This window comes from Macrotis lagotis, chromosome 6 (assembly GCF_037893015.1).
Source record: "Macrotis lagotis isolate mMagLag1 chromosome 6, bilby.v1.9.chrom.fasta, whole genome shotgun sequence".
In the NCBI taxonomy this organism is placed as follows: domain Eukaryota; kingdom Metazoa; phylum Chordata; class Mammalia; order Peramelemorphia; family Peramelidae; genus Macrotis; species Macrotis lagotis.
The window spans coordinates 18478427-18497385 of NC_133663.1; the positions used below are offsets into that span (position 1 = coordinate 18478427).

At 49.2% G+C, this 18959-nt stretch overlaps 1 protein-coding gene across 1 annotated transcript in view; it reads left to right on the forward strand.

Moving 5' to 3' along the window:
* Positions 1–7517: 7517 nt before the first annotated feature.
* GFM1 (G elongation factor mitochondrial 1) overlaps positions 7518–18959 on the forward strand; it is a 40156-nt gene continuing 28714 nt past the window's right edge. The window contains exons 1-6 of the mRNA XM_074190826.1: positions 7518–7662; positions 10066–10215; positions 10826–10958; positions 11838–12042; positions 13515–13631; positions 14098–14248. Of these exons, the coding sequence (XP_074046927.1) occupies positions 7603–7662; positions 10066–10215; positions 10826–10958; positions 11838–12042; positions 13515–13631; positions 14098–14248 (816 nt within the window). The 5' untranslated portion in view covers positions 7518–7602. The remainder of the gene's footprint in view (positions 7663–10065; positions 10216–10825; positions 10959–11837; positions 12043–13514; positions 13632–14097; positions 14249–18959) is intronic.

Sequence of the window (18959 nt, forward strand, 5' to 3'; positions counted from 1 at the left end):
AAAGAATGGTTTTTGTGTCAAAGCTCCACAAGTTTTAATAGAGCACATACCCATTAGGAGTCAACAAGGGTGACATTCAGATCAACTCAAGTCAGGTGCTGCTGGGCTATGGAACCTTGAATGATGTTGGTGGAAGCATCCTGCCTATGAAGGCTGCAATGGCCCTAGGACTGTCCTCTGCCCTGATAAATAGGGTAGGCCACATCCTCCTAGCTAGTCAAGCATTAAGAAACTGGTCCATGTATGTCAGGCAGAGGTAAATGCTGGTATGCAAAGACCACAGTCTGCCCTCGAGGAGCTCACAGTCTAATAAGACAAGATGTAAACAGATAGAAATGATATCTTTAGAGTTAGATGGAACTCTCAGTCTGAGAGGCATTAGCAACTGGGGGACTGGGAAAGGCCACTTGCAAAAGATGGGATTTTGGTTGGGTCTTGAAAGAAGCCAGGAAAACTAGACTTCCTGGTCAAACATTGTGCTCCTATGGTAAGTAAGCCCCAGGCGTGGAGGATTTGAGAACAGACAAAAATCAGTTCCTGACTTCAAGGAGATCAAGGACTAGGAACAATTGGGAGGAGTTTCAGAGAGGCAGATTTTGGCTCAAAAAAGGGAAAGTAATGATTCGTGTCCATAAGGCAGTGAATCCCCCATTACTGGAGGTCTTCTTGTGGAAGCCAGATGAGGGGAGACTGGCAAAAATGGGAGAGGAGGAGGAAGTAGTTTAGCCCTGCCTTTCATAACTGCACAAAGACCTAGTCTGAGTGCTCCACTGGGGTCTGGATTGAGAAATCCAAGGCAGACCATGGTGGGTCATTTTCTAACCCGAGTTGACATGAGAGAGGTGTGAGGCACCGGGAACAGGACTGAACTCAGTGATCAATGGACTCTTGACCAAACTTGAACTCCATGATCCTGAGTTCTGGCCAAAATATTCTCGGATTCTTAATACAATCACTTTCTCCAGGTGTCTTGAGGTAAACACCCAGGGATGGGCCAAGTTCCCTGGTGTGGACCCCAAAACAGGTTTACCAGGAATGTTCCCCAGCACTCCCTGGCCTGGAACATACCTTGATCACTCGTGCCTCAGTTCATTGTGCTCAGGAAGTTCCTTCTCCTTGGACCATGACAGCTGATAGGGAAGATCTCAACGCTTCACCCTTCAACACAGTACACGAGATTAAAAGAAAAAAGGACTGAGCACATCCAAGCTATTTTTCCCCCATAAGTATTTATGACCCTATAGCAAAGTATAAATTTGGGAAGTTGAAACGACAAGTTAAAAAAAAGGAATAAAACCATAAGGCTCTGTCATGGTGACAGGAATGGCCAAGAGACAAAAAGAAAAGGGGGCTTCTTAATTCAAGTCAATGAAAAACACTGTCAAACGTTGGGGAAATAATAAGGACAGGTCTGTCCTCAATAAACTTCCAATTTAAAGGGGGAAGGGACACCTAAAAGGAGGCAGGAAAGTTGGAGGGGTACCCAGCACAGTGGCATCTCATTCCATGAAATGGAAACCAGGCAGGACATCAGATGCAAAATGAAGGAGTGAATTCTAAAACTTCTGTAAGTAAAACCTTAAAAAGGATAGATTGATACAAACTTAACTAGAATACTTGGGGGGAAATGAGGTTTTAAGAAAGGATTTATATGAGGTTTTAAAAAAAATTTCAAACTACCCTAGAATGATTTTTTTTAACTAATGAGAGCTCTAGTAGAAAGAATTGGAGAAGAAAGCTATAGAGGGAACACTTGCTAAGAGAATTAACAGCATGAGGAGCACAAAGTTTTAGCAAAACCACAGAATCCTTAGACATTAAACTGGTCAATCAGAAGCTAATGACTTCATGAGAAAGAATAAAATCAAAAGATTAAAAAAATTCAAATAGATTTCATATTAAAAATAAAACTGATCTGTAAATAGATCTGAGAGGAAAATGTAAGAATCATTGGACTACCTGGAAGCTATGACCAAAACAAAAGCCTAGACATATTTTAAGAAATCATAAAAGAAAATAAATTGCCCTGATGTCCAAAAAGCAGAGGACAAAATGAAACTAGAAAGAATACACCAGTCATCTTTTAAGAGAAATCCCCCAAAACTCCCACAAGTTCTAAAATATTCATAGCGGCTTCTTGTAGTGGCAAAGAATTGGAAATTGAGGGATCCATTGGGGAATGACTGAACAAATTGTGGTATATGAATGTTCTGGAATACTATTTTTCTATAAGAAACCATAAATGGTCGGACTCTAGAGAAGCTTGGAACAAATTACAGGATCTGATGCTGAACAAAGGGAGCGGAACCAAGACAACATATACTTTAACAACAATGTTGTGAATTGATCAACTTTGATGAAAGCAGCTCCTCTCAGAGGTTCAGAGAGCTAGGACAACCCTAGGAGACCAGCTGTGGACACTGCCATCCCCATCAGAGGAAGAAAAATGAAACAAAAACAAAACCCTTCAGAATCTGATGAACACTACATTCACTTTTTAAAAATATTTCTCATGTATTTCTTTCCCTTCAGACTAATTCCTCATCCCGAAAATGACTAATCTGTAAACATGTTTAACACAAATGTGTATGTACACTATTCACCTGACTGTTTGCCGCTGAGGGGAGGGGATGGGAAGGGAAATTATGGAACTTAAAAATATGCACATGCATATAGATGAATGTTGAAAAACCTTCATGTTTGGAAAAAATAAAAAAATTTAAAATTTAAAAAATTAAAAAAAAATTCCCAGAACATTGTAGTCAAAACCTAGAGGTTTTGTCTGCAATAACAGTAAGAAAAAATTCAAATACTAGTGAGTCAGTTATAAATCACACAAGATTTAGCAGCTTCCACCTAAAAGAAGCAGAGAAAGGCAGAAGATAATGGACTTAAACAGAGACTAGATTACCAAGGAAAATGAGCACAGTGTTCCACATTCCTGAGTTTAACTTTGCAAGCTTCCAGAATTCCTAGGATTTTATTAATAACCTCATTTTCACTTTTGTTTGTATATTTGCAGATATGTGCACTAGAGGGAAAAAAGAGGCATAATTCCAGTTGTTGGTAAACTACCCGATGCTTCCCTGGTTGCATTCACCTTAGCGCTGTAAAGAGTTCCCTATGCATTTGCTTAGTTTCAGTGTTTGCCTTTAAAACTCAAGTTTTCGCATTGTAATTATGGGTCCCAAACATAGTGCAAGTCTGAGTTTTGGGCTCTGAATCCAAGTGAGCAAAGATGGAGGCTAAGTGAGGAAACCAAGGCATTTGATAAACTTTCCACCAAATATCTACATCCACTGCTGGCTGCAAGTTTGCTGTTAACTTGATACAGCTGCAAAAATGATATTGTAAAAAAATACTGTAGATTTCATGTTTTATGCAAAGTTCATATTGCCTAAAATCAGTTGCATTAAAATTGAGATACTAGCACAAAAGGTCACAGAATTCTAGGGAATTACTAGCAAGAAAAACATTATTTGCAGGTTGCCAGTTTTACTTTGTATGCTGCTGCATTTGTGGGTGATTTCGTGGCTATTATTTTAGAAAAAGTACATATTATCAGAATTAATGTTTTGTTATAAAGAAATGTATGCAGAAAAGTGCAGTTTTAGTCACAGTTTTTGATAGTTGTGGGAACCTATTTCTCTTAGGTTCAATTTCCTTTTTTTTTTTTAACTTTTGTGCCATTTTTCTGTAGATTGATTGCCTAGAAGAAATGGATGTTTAAAAAAAATAAATGATTCATCCTTGATGAAACTTCAACATAAACCACAGATGATGGAGAGGGGGTACGTCTTCTTGCAAAGTGAGACATCATGGCGCCCCAAACATAAATTTCTCCTCTGTTGTCCAATTTTTTCTTTCTTGATATCCGTCCTTAGCCCCCTCATCTAGCTGTGTACAAAGAAATAGTCTAAGACTTTACACGTAGGCATTTTCATGTTCATGGATGTACTTGGAGTTCAGAAATAGCATGGACCCTTGGGAAAGCCATCTCTTGGCCCTCCTAAATAAGGCTCTTGTTCTTCAGCTGTTGGGGTCATGTTTAGAAACATTTCTTCTCCAAGAATCGTGTTGTTGGCTGAACAAGTTGTAGTATGTGAACGTAATGGAATACTATTGTGCAATAAGAAATGATGAGCAGGCAGATTTCAGAAAAACCCAGAAAGACCTGGATGGACTGATAAAACATGAAATGAGCTGGACATTGTAGAAGTAACAAAACGTTTTGGGAGGAACAAGTATGAATGACCCAGCTTCTCTCAGCAACACAATGGTCCAGGATAAGTAAGAAAGACACATTAAGGAAAATGCCATCATACAAATAAAAAGCTGATGGACTCTGAATGCAGATCAAAGCATGCTATTTTCACTTTATTTCTGTTTTTTTTTTTTGTTTTTGGTCTGTTTCTTCTTTCACATGACTAATATATGGAAATATGGTTTGCATAATTGCTCATAAATTATATCAAATTCCTTACTGTTTTAGGAAGGGGGAGGAGAGTAAGGGGGAAAAATTTAGAACCCCAAATTTTGTAAAAATTAATGTTAAAAATATTGTCTCTAGGGGTGGCTGGGTGGTACAGTGGATAGAGCACCGGCACCGGAGTCAGGAGTACCTGAGTTTAAATCTGACCTCAGACACTTAATTACCTAGTTGTGCGGCCTTGTGCAAACCACTTAGCCCCACTGCCTTGCAGAAAAAAATCCCCTAAGAAGAAATAAAAATTAAAAAATAAAAAATATTGTCTCTACATATAATTGGAAAAAACCATCCTACTGTTGAGAAAATTTTCTTCTAGAACTTGGTTGGCAAGTTTTCTGTGCATCCACATGGGTATCTTCAACTCTTTCCGGTTTTTCCTTCCTGATCACTGGAATTCCTTCTTATTCCATCTTCAGAATGTCCTTTCCTGGTAGAACTGAAGTCCACATGTTCCTTCTTCGCTATCACTCCTCTGAAGTCTTCTGAGATCTGTTCACATAAAATCCATAGTAGTCAGATTCTGGATAGATTTCCTCTTTAAAACTACACATTAGGAGGGAGAGATGCTTTCCTCCCAAGTTTCTCATCGCTTCTACTCCTGTTGGTGGGACCCAGCAAAGAGTTTCCTCTTCCTTGTTCACCCTTTGAAAGGATGAGAGTATCATCAAGACAAAAAGTCACTGGCTGCTTTAGATGTCTGCTTAACCACCACCCCTACGAGCATGCCCCTATGCCATGCTTGTCATCCATTTCTCAACTATTAAAGGATGAAAAGATAAAATTTAATCTATGTTTATCTCTGTCCGGGTGGTCTGTGGTCCACTCTGAGGTTATAGATCCCTTTGAGAGTAAAGCCATCTGACATTTTCATCTCTCGAAGGCTGCAAATATTTTTTTTCCATGAAATTTTCTTTTTCCAATGGTAGTTTTTCAACATTCATCCATTTGCACATTTATGACTTCCACCTTTTTTTTTACGGTGATCAAGGAGAGTCTGGTAAAAGTTGCACATGCGCCTTCGTGTTTAACGTGTTTAACGCATTGACATATTAGTCCTATTGTGAAAGAGGAATGAGAACTAAGGGGAAAGAAACAGCCAGGAGAATGAAAGGAAACAGATAAAAGAAACGAAGACGCATGCCTTGCTTCAGACTTCAGGTTTTTCCCTGGATGCCGCAGGCATCGTCCATAGCGGGTCTCTCAAGATTGCCCCGGATCTCTGAACTGTGGAGCTGCGTCCTTCGTGGTCTCATCATGTCCTCGCGTGTGCCGTGTTCACTTGGGTCCGCCACAAATCCTTGTTTTTTAGCTTTTTACAAGGCAACGGGGCTCAGTGGCTTGCCCAAGGCCACACGGCTAGGTCATTCTTAAGTGTCTAAGGCCGGATTGGAAGCCAGGACTCCTGACTGCAGGCCGGTGCTCCCCTCACAAATATTCTCAAGGAAAAGTAATTCGGGTGAATGGACTCTGAAGCCGCCCACCCTGGTTGGGTCCTTCTGAAGCCCGCAGAGTCGGAACCACCTCTTTGCTCCGCATCCTGGACTCGGACCAGAATCCGCCAGAAGCAGTGAGAATGAAGGGGCCTCGGGGGCGGGGGGCTGCGCCGTCCTCGCTTCCCAAAGGGACCGGCGACATCAGCCTTGGTGTGTGCGCACACCGGAGGCCGCGGAGTCCGGGCCGGACCTGCCAGGCCCGAGCGTCACTGGCTGCGGTGAAGAAAACCATTTCTAAGCAGAAAGGCGCCCTCTGTCCCGGGGGGCCTGGGCCCTGCGCCCCGGCTCCACGTGCCCCGTCTCTGCAGGACCCGAGTGGGCAGGGGCGCGGGGAGGCCGATGCTGAGACGGGCCGGACCCCGCTTCTGCGAGAGGAGCGCGTGGGGCCCGGGGACGGGGCGGAGCGGCCCGGGCTGGCCCAGCCCCGCGCAGTGGGCCAGGGGCGGCCTGGCCTGGGCTCCCGGGCCCGGTTCCTGCCCGGCGCTCCGCTCACCGGCCGGGCTCCGAGGCGGGCTCACGGGCCTCCGTGCCTCAGTTTCCCTCTTTGTAACAACGCCCCGTTGAGGTTTGCGGAGCATTTTGAGCGCCGTCTGCACGGATCTCGTCTCCAGCGGGGCGGGGGGGGGGGCCGAGTAACGCCCCCATTTCACAGAGGAGGAATCGGGCGACTTATTGAGAACCCCCAGTTCTGCCAGGCGGCCCCGGACAGGGTGCTGGCCCAGGGCAGGGGCTTGAGGTCGGACCCAGCCTCCCACGCCCGTGCGGGCCCTCGGAGCTCCCTGCCTCAGTTTCCTCGGCTGTACAAATGCCTCCGAAGGTCGCTGAGAGGATGAAGTATTTGTAGAGCATTGTGCGAACCTGAAGGCGCGATGTGAAGGTGTAAATGGACAAATTCTGGGGGACCCGGTGAAAACCCGCGCTCCCCCCCGCGATGTGCGAGGCCCCCGGCCCTCCCCACTCCCGCGCTGTGCGAGGCCCGCCCCCCCCGCGCTGTGCGAGGCCCCCGGCCCTCCCCACTCCCGCGCTGTGCGAGGCCCGCCCCCCCCCCGCGCTGTGCGAGGACCCGGCCCTCCCCACTCCCGCGCTGTGCGAGGCCTGCCCCCCCCGCGCTGTGGGAGGCTCCCCAGGCCGGGCCTGCCCCCCGCCTCGCTGCGTCCCCCCAGCCCGAGGCTTTTCCACTTTGGCTGCTGCCGCGTGAGGAAGATGATGAGGAGGGGGGATGGGCGGGGGGAGATGGGGGCGGGGCCCTCGCCCTCATTGGGCACTCTGAAGTCTCGGGTCCGAGGCGGGGGGGGCGGGGGGCGCTCTCCTTTGGGGCGCCCCCGGGCTCCGCCGCCTGCAGAGCCTCCCCCCGGCCAGCAGAGGGCGGGCTCGGCAGCCTCGCGCGCCGCCCCGCCTCTGTGCTCCTTTGCTCCGGAAGTGTTCGGGGCCGGCCTCGCCGGTCCGGAAGTGAGCATCCGGAGCCCGGCGTGACTTTGAGCGGCTCCTCCTGCGCCTGCGTCCGGCGCTGCCGGGGTCGGGAGCCGCCGCCGCGGGCCGTCCGCCCGTCCGTCCGCCCGCCTGTCCGCCCGTCCGTCCGTCCGCCCGCCCGTCCGTCCGTCCGCCCGCCCGCGTCCCGCCATGTGGCTGCTCCGAGTCCGGGCGGCGCTGGGCGGCCGCGGGCCGAGGCCCGGCAGGCAGGTGCGGGCCACGTGGGGCGGGGGGATGGGGAGGGGCGTGGCGCCCCCTGGTGGCGCCTCCCCGGGCCTCGGGCTGGGGGTCCCCCGGCTGGGGGTCCCCGGGCACTGTGCCCCCGTGCTAACGAGCCCCCAAGCGCCCCGGCCCCACCGGCTCGGGCGAAGCAGCGGGGCTGGGGGGCGCGACGCCCCGAGTTCGAATCCAGCCGCAGCCCCGTTCTGCCCGCGCACCGGGGGACCCCCCCCTTGCCCCAGGGCGGAGCAGGCGGGGGCCGCCGCGCCCCGGGGTCTTTGCCGGGGACCCCCGGGGGGCCCGAGCCGTGGGAGGCCCCGGGTCCGGCGGGATACATTGTAGCCGCTGCTGTCAGTGCGAGCCGGCGCCTGCTGCTACTTTGTAACAAGCCCAGATGCTGCCGAGGGCGCCCCGGGGGGCCCGGCGCCCCAGACCCTGGGAGGGCGCTGCGGCCATCGCTGCCTTGTGCAGCTGGGGAAACTGAGGCAGAGCGGCTTGGTGTCTGGCCCGAGGTGGCACGGCTGGGCGCGCGGGCGACGGGCATCCCTTCCCTCCCCACTGGGGCGGAGGGCAGGAACCTGTATGAGCAAATCCCCTGGCAGGGGGAGGGGGCAGAGAGACTGACTGGGGCCCGCCCCCCCCCCCCCCCCCCCCGTGCTGCGGTCTTTTGGAAGATGGGGCTCTGGGATGTCAGAAAGAGGTTCTTGTCCAAAGGAATAAGGGGGACCCCCGTTCACACAGTGTTCTTAGGGAGTCGCCCCTCTCTGTCTTGGGCCACCTCAAAGCTGTCATCACCGCAGGGGCTGAAAAAGCTGCTCCTGTGCCATAAATGACTGGGGAGCAACAGCTGGTATTTTGTACCCCCAGACCCCAGGGTGGCCACTGATGCATTCTGGGTCCCGGCTGCTGGGTCCCCGAGCTGACGTACTAAGGGAATCCATCACACTGGAGCTGAAACTGGGGGGTGCGGGAGGGACAGCTGAGAGTCAGGGATCCAGGATGGCCCCTTGGCAGTGCGCCTGAGGACCTGGGAAGACAGCGCAGCCTCTCTGGTCATGGGGCAGGTGGGAGGGGGAAGGAGATAGCGAGTTCCATTTAGACGTTTACAGTGTCTGGGGCACCTCATCAGAGACAGAGACTGGGATGTGCAGAGTCGGGGGTCATTAAATGAAGAGGGGGCGATGGGACCCCTGAGGGCCCAGGACAAAGCCCCAAGGGCAAGGTCTGGAGGGCAGTTCAGCAAAGGAGGCCAAGAAGGAACCAACAGAGGGAGGAGGAGACCTCGGGGAGAAAAAAAACAGAGAAAGGGAGGGATCCATAGAGTCAGAGGCCTTAAAGAGCACAAGCCAGGTGAGCCCTGGGAAATGCCCATTGGGAACTTTGGAGAGAGCAGCTTCCTTGAAATGATGAAGGCAACGGCTTACTTTTCAGATGCCCAGTGTGTGTGTAGAGACAGGAATGAAGGAGATCATGGGGCAGCTAAGAGTCTGAGGGGTTGAAGAGGAGGAGGGAGGAAGAGGGAGCTGTCCCTGGATGACCCCAAGGTCATAGTGCACTTGAGGGACGACTGGCCCCTCCTCCACAAGGTGCCAAGGAAGACAGGTCTTGTCAGTAAACTCAAGCCTTTTCCTGCCTTTACAGACTCGCCGCAGTCTGCGTTGCAGCCAAACTGGCTGCCCGTCACACCTGCTCTGTCTTAGGGTCTTTTCCCTGGCGCTCCACTCTCTCCACCTTCTACAGGAAGTCTGTGGGCTCTACCTCCCCTCCCTCCAGAGAAATGGTCTTGCCCTTGGTTTAATCCATCTGATTAGGTATATTTGTTCCCTTCCCTGTGGAAAGTGACTCCTTGAGAACAGGCCTGCTTATTAGGTCTCGTATCCCACACCTCTGATACTGAGGCCGCCACACGCTGGGCAGTCGCTAAGGACGTGCCAGCTGCTCCTGTGAAGAGATGAGAGGAGCGTATACAACTTGCTCGAATCATAGCTTGGGCCCTACGGGACTCATGTCCCTGATAAGGAACAAGAAGGAGACCCCAAGTCCGTGGGATGAAGGAATCCTCTTGTCTGTGCACAAAAACAGGCAAAGTGAGCTGCACAGCTAGCTTTGACTGGACTGAAGAACCGATTCTGTCAAATCCTCCTACCACATACGGCAGCTGGGGAGATGAGTTGTCTTCTTCTCTTTTTACACTGGCCTAGTGCGGGCTATGTCTGTTGGCCATGAGGCCCTGGGTCAGCCCTACCCACCCAAGGCTTGCTTTTCTCTCCTCCCTGTTCTCGGTGATGTTTGATCTAGCATCTTGGGGTCGAGGAAGGCCTGCCCACCTACCTAACGCTGATTGTGCCCTTTTCTATTCCTGGGAGTGGAATTGAACTAGTCGTGTCTTTTCAGGTGACCTGGAAGGGCTGTCGATGGTGTTCGGGAGTCGTTCCCAATGAGAGGATCCGCAACATTGGCATTTCTGCTCACATTGATTCTGGGAAAACGACGTTAACCGAACGCGTGCTTTACTATACTGGAAGAATAGCAAAAATGCACGAGGTAGGAGGCAGTTGGTGGCCCCAGATTCCTGAGAGTCTGGGTTCCTGGGTTTCTTTGTCAGCTGTATTTTCATCATGGCAAATTGGCTTCATTTTAAAAAAGAAAGAAAGAACAATCTGGTTTAAAATGGTCATGTCTTTTTACCTCTGGTAGTGTTCAGCTACATTTTGGTGAAAGTGTAAAAAACTAAGGTCCTAGGAAGTACAAAGAAGAAAGGTCATGTTGATTTTGAGAGTCATCTTGTTTGTCAGAGAGGTTGGCAGCTACGTCTTGCTCATCTTTAAGCAAATTTTAGCAGACTAGGTATTTATATGCCCATGTGGGGCAGGGTGATTGCTGCCCCTTAGTGGAGTTCTGAATGACCAAGGGGAAGAGGGGTCCAAATCGGGCCTTTTTTGCCCCAGAGTTCAAGCTGATTCCTTCACTGATCTTGGCCGCCATGACCCTTGAGAATCAGTCAGACTGGGCAGCTGTGGGGTGAATCGGGAGAAGTCTCATTCTTGGTAGCCATTGTATTTTCTCTCTGGATCAGGAGCTTGTCACAATAGAACCCTTCCTTGTTCGTGGTGGGCATAGATGTGCGTGAGGCTGAATTTCTTTTGATGCTTAGGTGAAAGGTAAAGATGGAGTTGGCGCTGTCATGGATTCCATGGAGCTGGAGCGACAACGAGGAATCACAATTCAGTCTGCAGCCACCTACACCATGTGGAAAGACGTGAACATCAACATTATAGACACACCTGGTAAGCAGACAGACCTTTTCTGTTTATAGGAACTCAGTGTTCCAAGACAGAACAAAGACCCAAGTCCACAGGGCCATGACATGTCAGTGTGACCTTGGACAGATCACCTTTCTCTTCTGGATTGGGTCAGATAATCTGAGGTTCCTCTAGCTCCAAGTCTGTCATCCAATAAAAATAGAACTTTAAAGTTTGTCTGATTTCAGTCCCATGATACCTGGGTTCTTACATATTGCAGATAGTCTTATGCTCTTTTAATTGATGAAGAGACACATCCTCAGAGAAGTCACAGAGCTAGTGAATGGGAGACCAGCTTCAAACTCACGGCTTCCTGATCTAGAGGCCAGGCTTCACCCTGTGCCCCAGGAGCTAATGAGTACGGGGCTCTGGGCACTCCGTCATTAAATAATGTGCTTAGGCTCCCGAGACATCGTGACCAGAGACACGATGGGGTCCTTAGCTCCTTGGGTGGCCAACCCCATTGCTTGGGACTGGAAATGATAGCAAAGTAGAAGGGTAATGGGATTTGGTGTTGCTGAGGTGACTCAATTAGGACTTTTAGCTCCTTCCATCTTTATGTAATTGTCCTGGAGCTGCCAGCACTAAACACAGTGCCCTCTGACTCTGGGCCTTGTGCTGAGCACCTCTCCAAGGAGCTGGGTTCTAGGGAAGGTCCAGGGGATGCAGATGCCGGTGCCTGATGCCCGTGTCTGTGACCTTCTTAGGGAGATGGGTCTGTGGATGGTGACTAACTTATTGGGCTGGAGAGACGTCCCATCCCTGATGGTGCTCAAGGTGGCAGATGAGCCCGGACAGGAGACCTGTGGGGGTCCTGGTTGGACTGGCACCAGCACCGGCACCAGATGCTCTTGTTTCCTGTAGGACATGTGGACTTTACAATTGAAGTTGAGAGGGCACTGCGTGTACTGGACGGTGCCGTCCTGGTTCTCTGTGCTGTGGGAGGTGTGCAGTGCCAGACGATGACTGTCAACCGTCAGATGAAACGCTACAACGTCCCATTCCTAACCTTCATTAATAAACTGGATCGACTGGGCTCCAACCCCTCCAGAGCACTACAGCAGATGAGGTACCCAGAGTGTGGACTGGAGGGACCATGCCCTGGGGGGGAGATGAGGGCGCCCTTCCATAGCTTAGATCCTGGGACAAGGGGCCCCCTTTTAGCAGCCTCTGGGAGTCTGTGACAAATTTAGTCACACAGATTATGTCTGAGACTGGATTCAAACATGGACCTTCCTGCCCCCAAGTCCTGCCCCCTCTTTTCAGCCCCATGTAGCTGCTTTCATAATTGTGTTACCTGACAAATGATTTCATCAATTTAGGGAAATTGTGGCCTGGGAACAACTACCACTGGGTAGACTAAGGTTCATCTGTGACTTAGATTGCTTCTAGGGAGTTGTCTGAGTGACCTCAAAGGGAGGTGACTTGCTCAGGGACAGAGAGCTGGTCTGTTTTTTATGTGCCAGATATAACTGCCCTCTAGAACCCACCAAAGAGATGGGGGTGAGGCTTGTGTTTTCCTTGGATGAGGAATATCCAAGAGGAAATTACCTGATTAGGGCCAACTTTTTCTCTCTAACAGAGATGATGATCCTGGTTGACTCCCACTGGATGTCAGAAATGGGACTTGAACCCAGGGCTTTCTGGCTTTGAGGCTAAGTCTCTTCATTACATCCTTCTGTCTCTAAAACCCAGAATAGCCTAAACAAACATTTGTGCATTTTGTTTAAGGAAAATCTGGAAATGTGATTAGAGGATCATCTGTAACTCTAACTTTTCTGTTAGAATTTGCAGCTAATAGGCTTTAAGTCACATGAGGATAAAATGCATTTCCCTTGCTTTGGTTTGCTATTTCTGCTGAGAACTGCAGTAACCCAAATAAATCATCTTCCATAATTTTAAGCTATTATTTGGAATCATTTGTAGCATTCAACAGCTTACAAAGGTCCAGTGTTTTGTTTTCTTCCTGATCTCCATGATGATAGATGGACTGGAATCTCACCGTTCCCTCTTACCAATGGGAAGATGAGTCTCTAGAGAAGTCAGGTGACTGGCTCAGGTCTTCATAGCAGATCGAGAGGGGCAGAGATTTTGTATATGGGACATTTGCTTTCTATTGTGGGTGCGAGGCTCTCGGTCCTCAACCTAAGAGATTGGGTTGAGGAGGAAAATGAAAGAGATGGGTGCTGTAGCTTGTGGCTGAAATGGGGCAGAAGGGTGGCAGCAGTATCATGGGCAAGATGGTGCATGTGGGGTTGGGCTCCCTTTGTCCTCTTTCGTGCCATCTTTACTGTCACAAGAAGTCAAGGCAGCAGGATCCAACAGTCAGCCCTCGGTTCTTCATTTGAGTCTGACTTAGATCATTGTTACTGTAAAGTGGAGTCAGTTTATATTTTAAGAGTAGGAGTTCTGGAGTAGCGAGGGAGTGCTCTGTGTAGTTGCCCAACTACTGATTTGCTACTTTTTTCTGTGTTTAAAAAAAAAACTTTATGTGTATTTTTCATGTATTTTTATTTATGCATTTTTTTTTTTATTTTCCAGATCAAAGTTAAATCACAATGCAGCATTTGTCCAGATACCCATTGGCCTGGAGGGTGATTTTAAAGGCATCATAGACCTCATTGAGGAGCGGGCCATATATTTTGATGGAGACTTTGGGTGAGTGGCAGTACTTTGGAATTGGGGGAGCAATGAAATGATAAGAGTGACAGTGAATTCCTTTCAAAAGATAGTGACACTGAGAACACAGTTGAGTGGGGTGGTCTGGGGAGACCATCTGAAGTGTCACCGTGAAGGGGAGAGAGGTGAAAGGAAACTCTTTTTTAGGATTAGAGGAATCTGAGCATGTTAGTAAGCAGGTGGGAAAGAGCCATTCCCTAGGAAGACGTAGAGGGCTCGATCAGGGTCCTGGAGGAGCTGGGCAGCAATGGGATCTGGGGACAGGCCATGGAAGGTTGAGGGAGGGGTGAGGCTTGTCTCTGGTGACCAGAGAGGAGAGCATGGACAACGATGACCAGAGGCTTTCAGAATTGAAGAAAGAGAACTGAGGGAAGCTCATGCTGCCTGTCTTTGATCTTCCAGAAAAGTGGGAGATCCCATTTTCTGACAAGCCTTTCTTTCCCAGCCAGACTGTCCGATATGCCGAAATCCCAACGGAGTTGAGGGCGGCAGCCAGTGATCACCGCCAGGAACTCATCGAATGTGTGGCAAATTCCGATGAGCAACTTGGGGAGCTCTTCTTGGAAGAAAAGATCCCCTCAGGGACAGATTTAAAGGCAGGTATTCTCAAGCTAGGCCTTCCATTACCAGACAAGTGAGAACATCTTGGCTTTTTTTTCTTTCTGGGAATGGCATTTCTGTTGACCTTGTTGCTGATTAAGGGAAAAATGGCAAAAAACAATTTGGGATTTTGGGAAATGTGTGTCACCTGTCCCTTTAAGTAAATGACTCCTTGTTCAATATTTTAGCATAGAAAAGGAAGAATAATAAATGTGCTTTGAGGAAGACATAGCATGAACATAATTAGCTTATTGCTATGTATGCTCTTTCCACACAAGAAAGAGAATAAATTCAGAAGTGTATAAAATAGCAAGAGAGCATTTATCTCAGTGTCAGAAATGTCTCTCTCCCCTGCCCTAATACTTTTCCATTAACTGCTGTTTCAAATCTCATGTTAGAGGACTGGTCGATATAGAGGGCTAAGACTTTAATATATATATAAATTGGATGCTAGGAACTGTACTTTTAGCCTGACAGAATGAACTCGATCCCTCTCTAGGGCCAGTTATTGCCTATTTTGCCTTTGCTTTTGCCAGGTATCCCTGGTGGTTTTAGCTAAGACTGCAAGCAGAAAGAATTGTCTTCTCACGGAGAATATGTATCCCTTCAAACCTGTACTACTTTGTCAAGTTGGCACCACCCCCAGCATTCAGGAGGGTGACAGGGAAGGCCGGCATGCACGTGGTGGTTGGCCCTGACTCTGGCTGTTGTTAGGCTTGGGCCAGTGGAACACTTGGGTGGGATTCGTGGTCCTCCCTTTAGGGCATCCTCACCTTCCAGAGTGAGGGGCCTCCCTGGGGAGCAGAACTTGGGAGACAAGAGCTTCTGTGGTGAGTTCTCATCCACCTTCTCTTCCTTTCCATTTCTCTTCCTGCTTGGGTCCCTCTTTCTACAAGAGCAGAATGAGCCTGGGCAGAGGTGTTCCTTATTCCTTCCCTGTCCACACTATAGGAGAGGGCAGGGGTTAGAAGGTCCTGATCAGACACAAGCAGCAGAGCCTTGCATGCCAGCTCCCTCTGCCCACTGCCTTCCTCTACTCTGCTCCAGCTTATCTTCCTTTTGCACAGGTCTTGGGCAGGTTACTGTTGTACTTCAGGGCCTTCCTGACAGCCACTGGAAGACCCTGAGTGTGAGCATGACCCTGCTCTGGGTCCATTGCTGTTCTCTCCTCTCCCATTCCTCCGTTCCATCTCCTTGCTTCTCTGGAGTCTCTCCAGCTAGGGGGGGCGAGCCGGCTGACTGCAGACCTGTTGCCTCTTTGTTCTGAGGAATTGTGACTAGAAGGCCAAAATTCTGGAGGGGTCAGGAGAAGACCTCAGGGGTGGGGCGGCCCCGGCCCTACAAGCCCTGAGCAGATTGGACCTCCTGAGGGATCGGGGACTTGGGACTGGTTCGGTGTTTTCTGTCTTACATAAGGTGCCTCCTTTCCCTCTGCTCTGTAAAAAGGGAGGTTGGGGGAAAGAGACCCCTTTGAAGATTCCTTCTGGCTTGAAAGTCTTAGACCCATGATTTTTTCTTTGGCGTTCTCTCTTTCTCGTTTCTCCATACAATCCTTCTAATTTGAGAAAAGGGCATTGTCAAGTTGTGTACAGTCCCCTTGGCCTGCACTACCTTTTGTAAACTAAAACCACTTGATAATGATAGTTCAGATCTCCATAGGACTAGAGGGTTGCACTTGTGCTTTTGATGGAGAGCCTCAGGAGTCAGGGAGAGCCCTTTGTCCACCTCAGAGCTCTCTGGAAACATCAGTGGTGGTCAGCGTCCTGCAGTCATCTGCTGCGCTGAATTTAGATGGCTCTCTCCTTGGGGGCCTGCTGCAGCCCTGATCCCCAGCCTGGGGCTGTTGGACCTTTCCTCTGCACCAACCACATTGTGACTGGTACATAAAGTACTCTGGTCCGTGAGATGTCCTGGTCGGTAAGACTGAAAACTTCGGGAAGGCAAGGACTCTGTTGGTTTTTTGTCTTTGTGTTTACAGTGGTTGCAAGTAGCTGACAGAGAATAACTACTGAATTAAAATAGGAGAAGGTCCAGACCTGGATGGTAACATCCACCTAATATTCAGAGATTGCTTCTCCAGAAACTTCTACACCTTGTAAAATTGCCATGAGCCAGGAAGGAGACAAGAAAGACTCGAGCCCTGACACCTATTACAAAGCCATTCTTACTAGAGGATTATCCAGGGAGTAGAAGTTCAGCTCGGTTTAAGAGTACTAGGAGATGGTACTGTCTATCCCAGGCACTGAGAGAAATGTCGAAAATGGGCTCTGGGGGGCAGCTAGGTGGTGCAGTGGATAGAGCACTGACCCTGGAATCAGGAGGACCTGAATTCTAATGTGGCCTCAGACACTTAATAATTACTTAGCTGTTGTGGCCTTGGGCAAACCCATTGCCTTGCAAAAAAAAAAAAAAACCCTAAAAAAAAAACAGGCTCTGAGATCTTGGGGTTCCAGGATCCTCGATGCAGAGCTGGAGGGTCCTCAGAGGTCTGCCCTTGGGGAGCTGGAGAGGGAGCCCCAGATCCACAGTGGTTCAACCAGAAATTCCTCAGCATTGTTAGAGAGAGGATAACTTGGAGCCTTCCCTCTGGACTGTCCATGATTGTTTGCATTCGAATCTCACTTTTGAGAGACTGACTGAGCTTAGGTGCAGAGCTGGGAAAGGCCCGACTGTAAGCACATCACAGTGGTTTAGTGGCAGGGCTAAGAGGTTGGTACTAGATTGTGGAGAACCTGTAATGCCACCCAGAAGAGTTTCAGCCTTCCTCGGGGGGGACAGGAGTCTCTGAGGAGCACTGAGCCACAGAACGCAGGAGCAGCGAGCGGAGCAACGTGGGCTCCACGAGTGGAATCGTCTGGGGTTCTTTAGGAGGAAGCGGGGCCAATCCTCAGCAGCTCCCAAGGGCATCACCCCCCCCCCCCCAAATTTATGGACAGGGACCACAGGAAGGACTCTGGATCTGAAAAGAGAAACTGACTCTGACCTGGGTAGATGACCTTGGCCTCAGCCTCCTGGTCTTCAGAATGAGTAGACTGGATGGAACGGGGGAGGTGGGACAGGCAGCCCACGTTCTGGCGTTCTCCCATTTTTAAAAAATTTGCAGTCAGAGGCTTCATGTTGTGAGCTGCCCCCACTGGGGTGCCCAGGACCTTGGTTTGTTGACATGCTGGGGTGAGGTAAAACTAGCTCAGTGGAGCAGTCGCACCCAAGACCTGATGAAGGGAGAAAGTTCTTTCATTGTGATTGAGAAGTTGTTCTGGAAAATGAATTGATGTGTTATCTTTGAGGAAAGGGTGAGGAACGAGCTGTTAAAACCTGAAATTATCTTATGGGATTGCAATAGGAGAGCTGCCCTTTTTACCAAGTTAGGCTTGAGCGTCTGGTGTACGCTGTTGAGTTTTCAATTTCCCATCTATAACTGGAAAAACCTTACTAGGATTGGTCACCAGAAGCAGGGTGGGCATTGCACAGCCAGATTTTGGTGTTTAAGCAAGTGAAATATGTTAGCTTGGTTCTTAGGCCTGGGCCTTCTCAGAACCCTGGAGCCCCAGGAAAGTGGCCACACTCGGGAGTGATGAGAGAGGATGGGGGCCCTCAGCCTAAATATGCAGGCGATGCCCTATCACCCTGTCTCCCACCCCCCCACCCCTCTGCTCTGGATTTTTTGTCTCCATGGTTGGAAAAAGCCCCTGATTCCCAGCCCATCTCTTGCTATGCCTTCCAACACCCCAACCTCTTTCCATGCACACTGGCTCCCGTTCTCTTCGACCTTCTGCTCTTTGCCCGCTAAGCTACCCTATCTTGCTTCTTCTCTCGCTTGACTTTTTTTTTTAACATTTTGCTTTTTTATTTTTCCATTTACATGCAAAGATAGTTTTCAGCAATCATTTTTGTAAGGTTTTGAGTTCCACATTTTTCTCCCTTCTACCCCAACAGAAAGCAATCTAATATGGGTTATACATATAATAACCATTGTGGACATATATCCATATTAATCATGTAGTGAAAGTAAAGTCAAATCAAAAAGGGGGAAAACCCCATCTCTCTTGACTTGTTGGTGAGTTCTTTCACCTCTGAGTTGTTCTGTAGCCTAGAACACCTTCCCTCCCTTTCCCCTAGTCCTTGTCCAACCCCAAGGCCAGATCTCTCCTTTCTCTTGCCTTGTGGATTTTCTCTGGAGAAAATCCAGAAACTGTAGTGATGGCACCTGAGTCCCCAGCAGCATGGAACCCCTAAAAGATGGCTCAACTGTCTCTGGGGTTTGCTTGGTCAAGGCTGGGGGGGAGGTGGAGCTCCTTCAATACCACTTCTGAGCCTCCTTAGTAGCTGCTGACTGGCTTCTGAGAGCCTCTGCATTCCAAATCGCTGGTGCCTGCTGGCCAGTGACTAGTCACTGTCCCATTCCCCTCCTTGGACCCTCACCTGAGCACCTTGCTCTTCTCCCCCCCAACTCTGACATCTTCTGCTTCTCTCTTGTCCTTCACCCATTTCCCATAAAGAGGTAGCTTTCAGTTTGCCCAGGTAATCCCTCAACATCCACCTTTGACCTCAGCTCCACCCATTGCCCTCCACTGTTATTCCTACTTTCTCTGGAATCTTCTGTTATCTCTATCTACCTGCTCCTTCCCTACCTTCTATAAATATCACATTTAGGTTAGGTCTCCAGTAACCTAAAAAAATCTCACTTGATCCAGTTTTTTTTTTTGC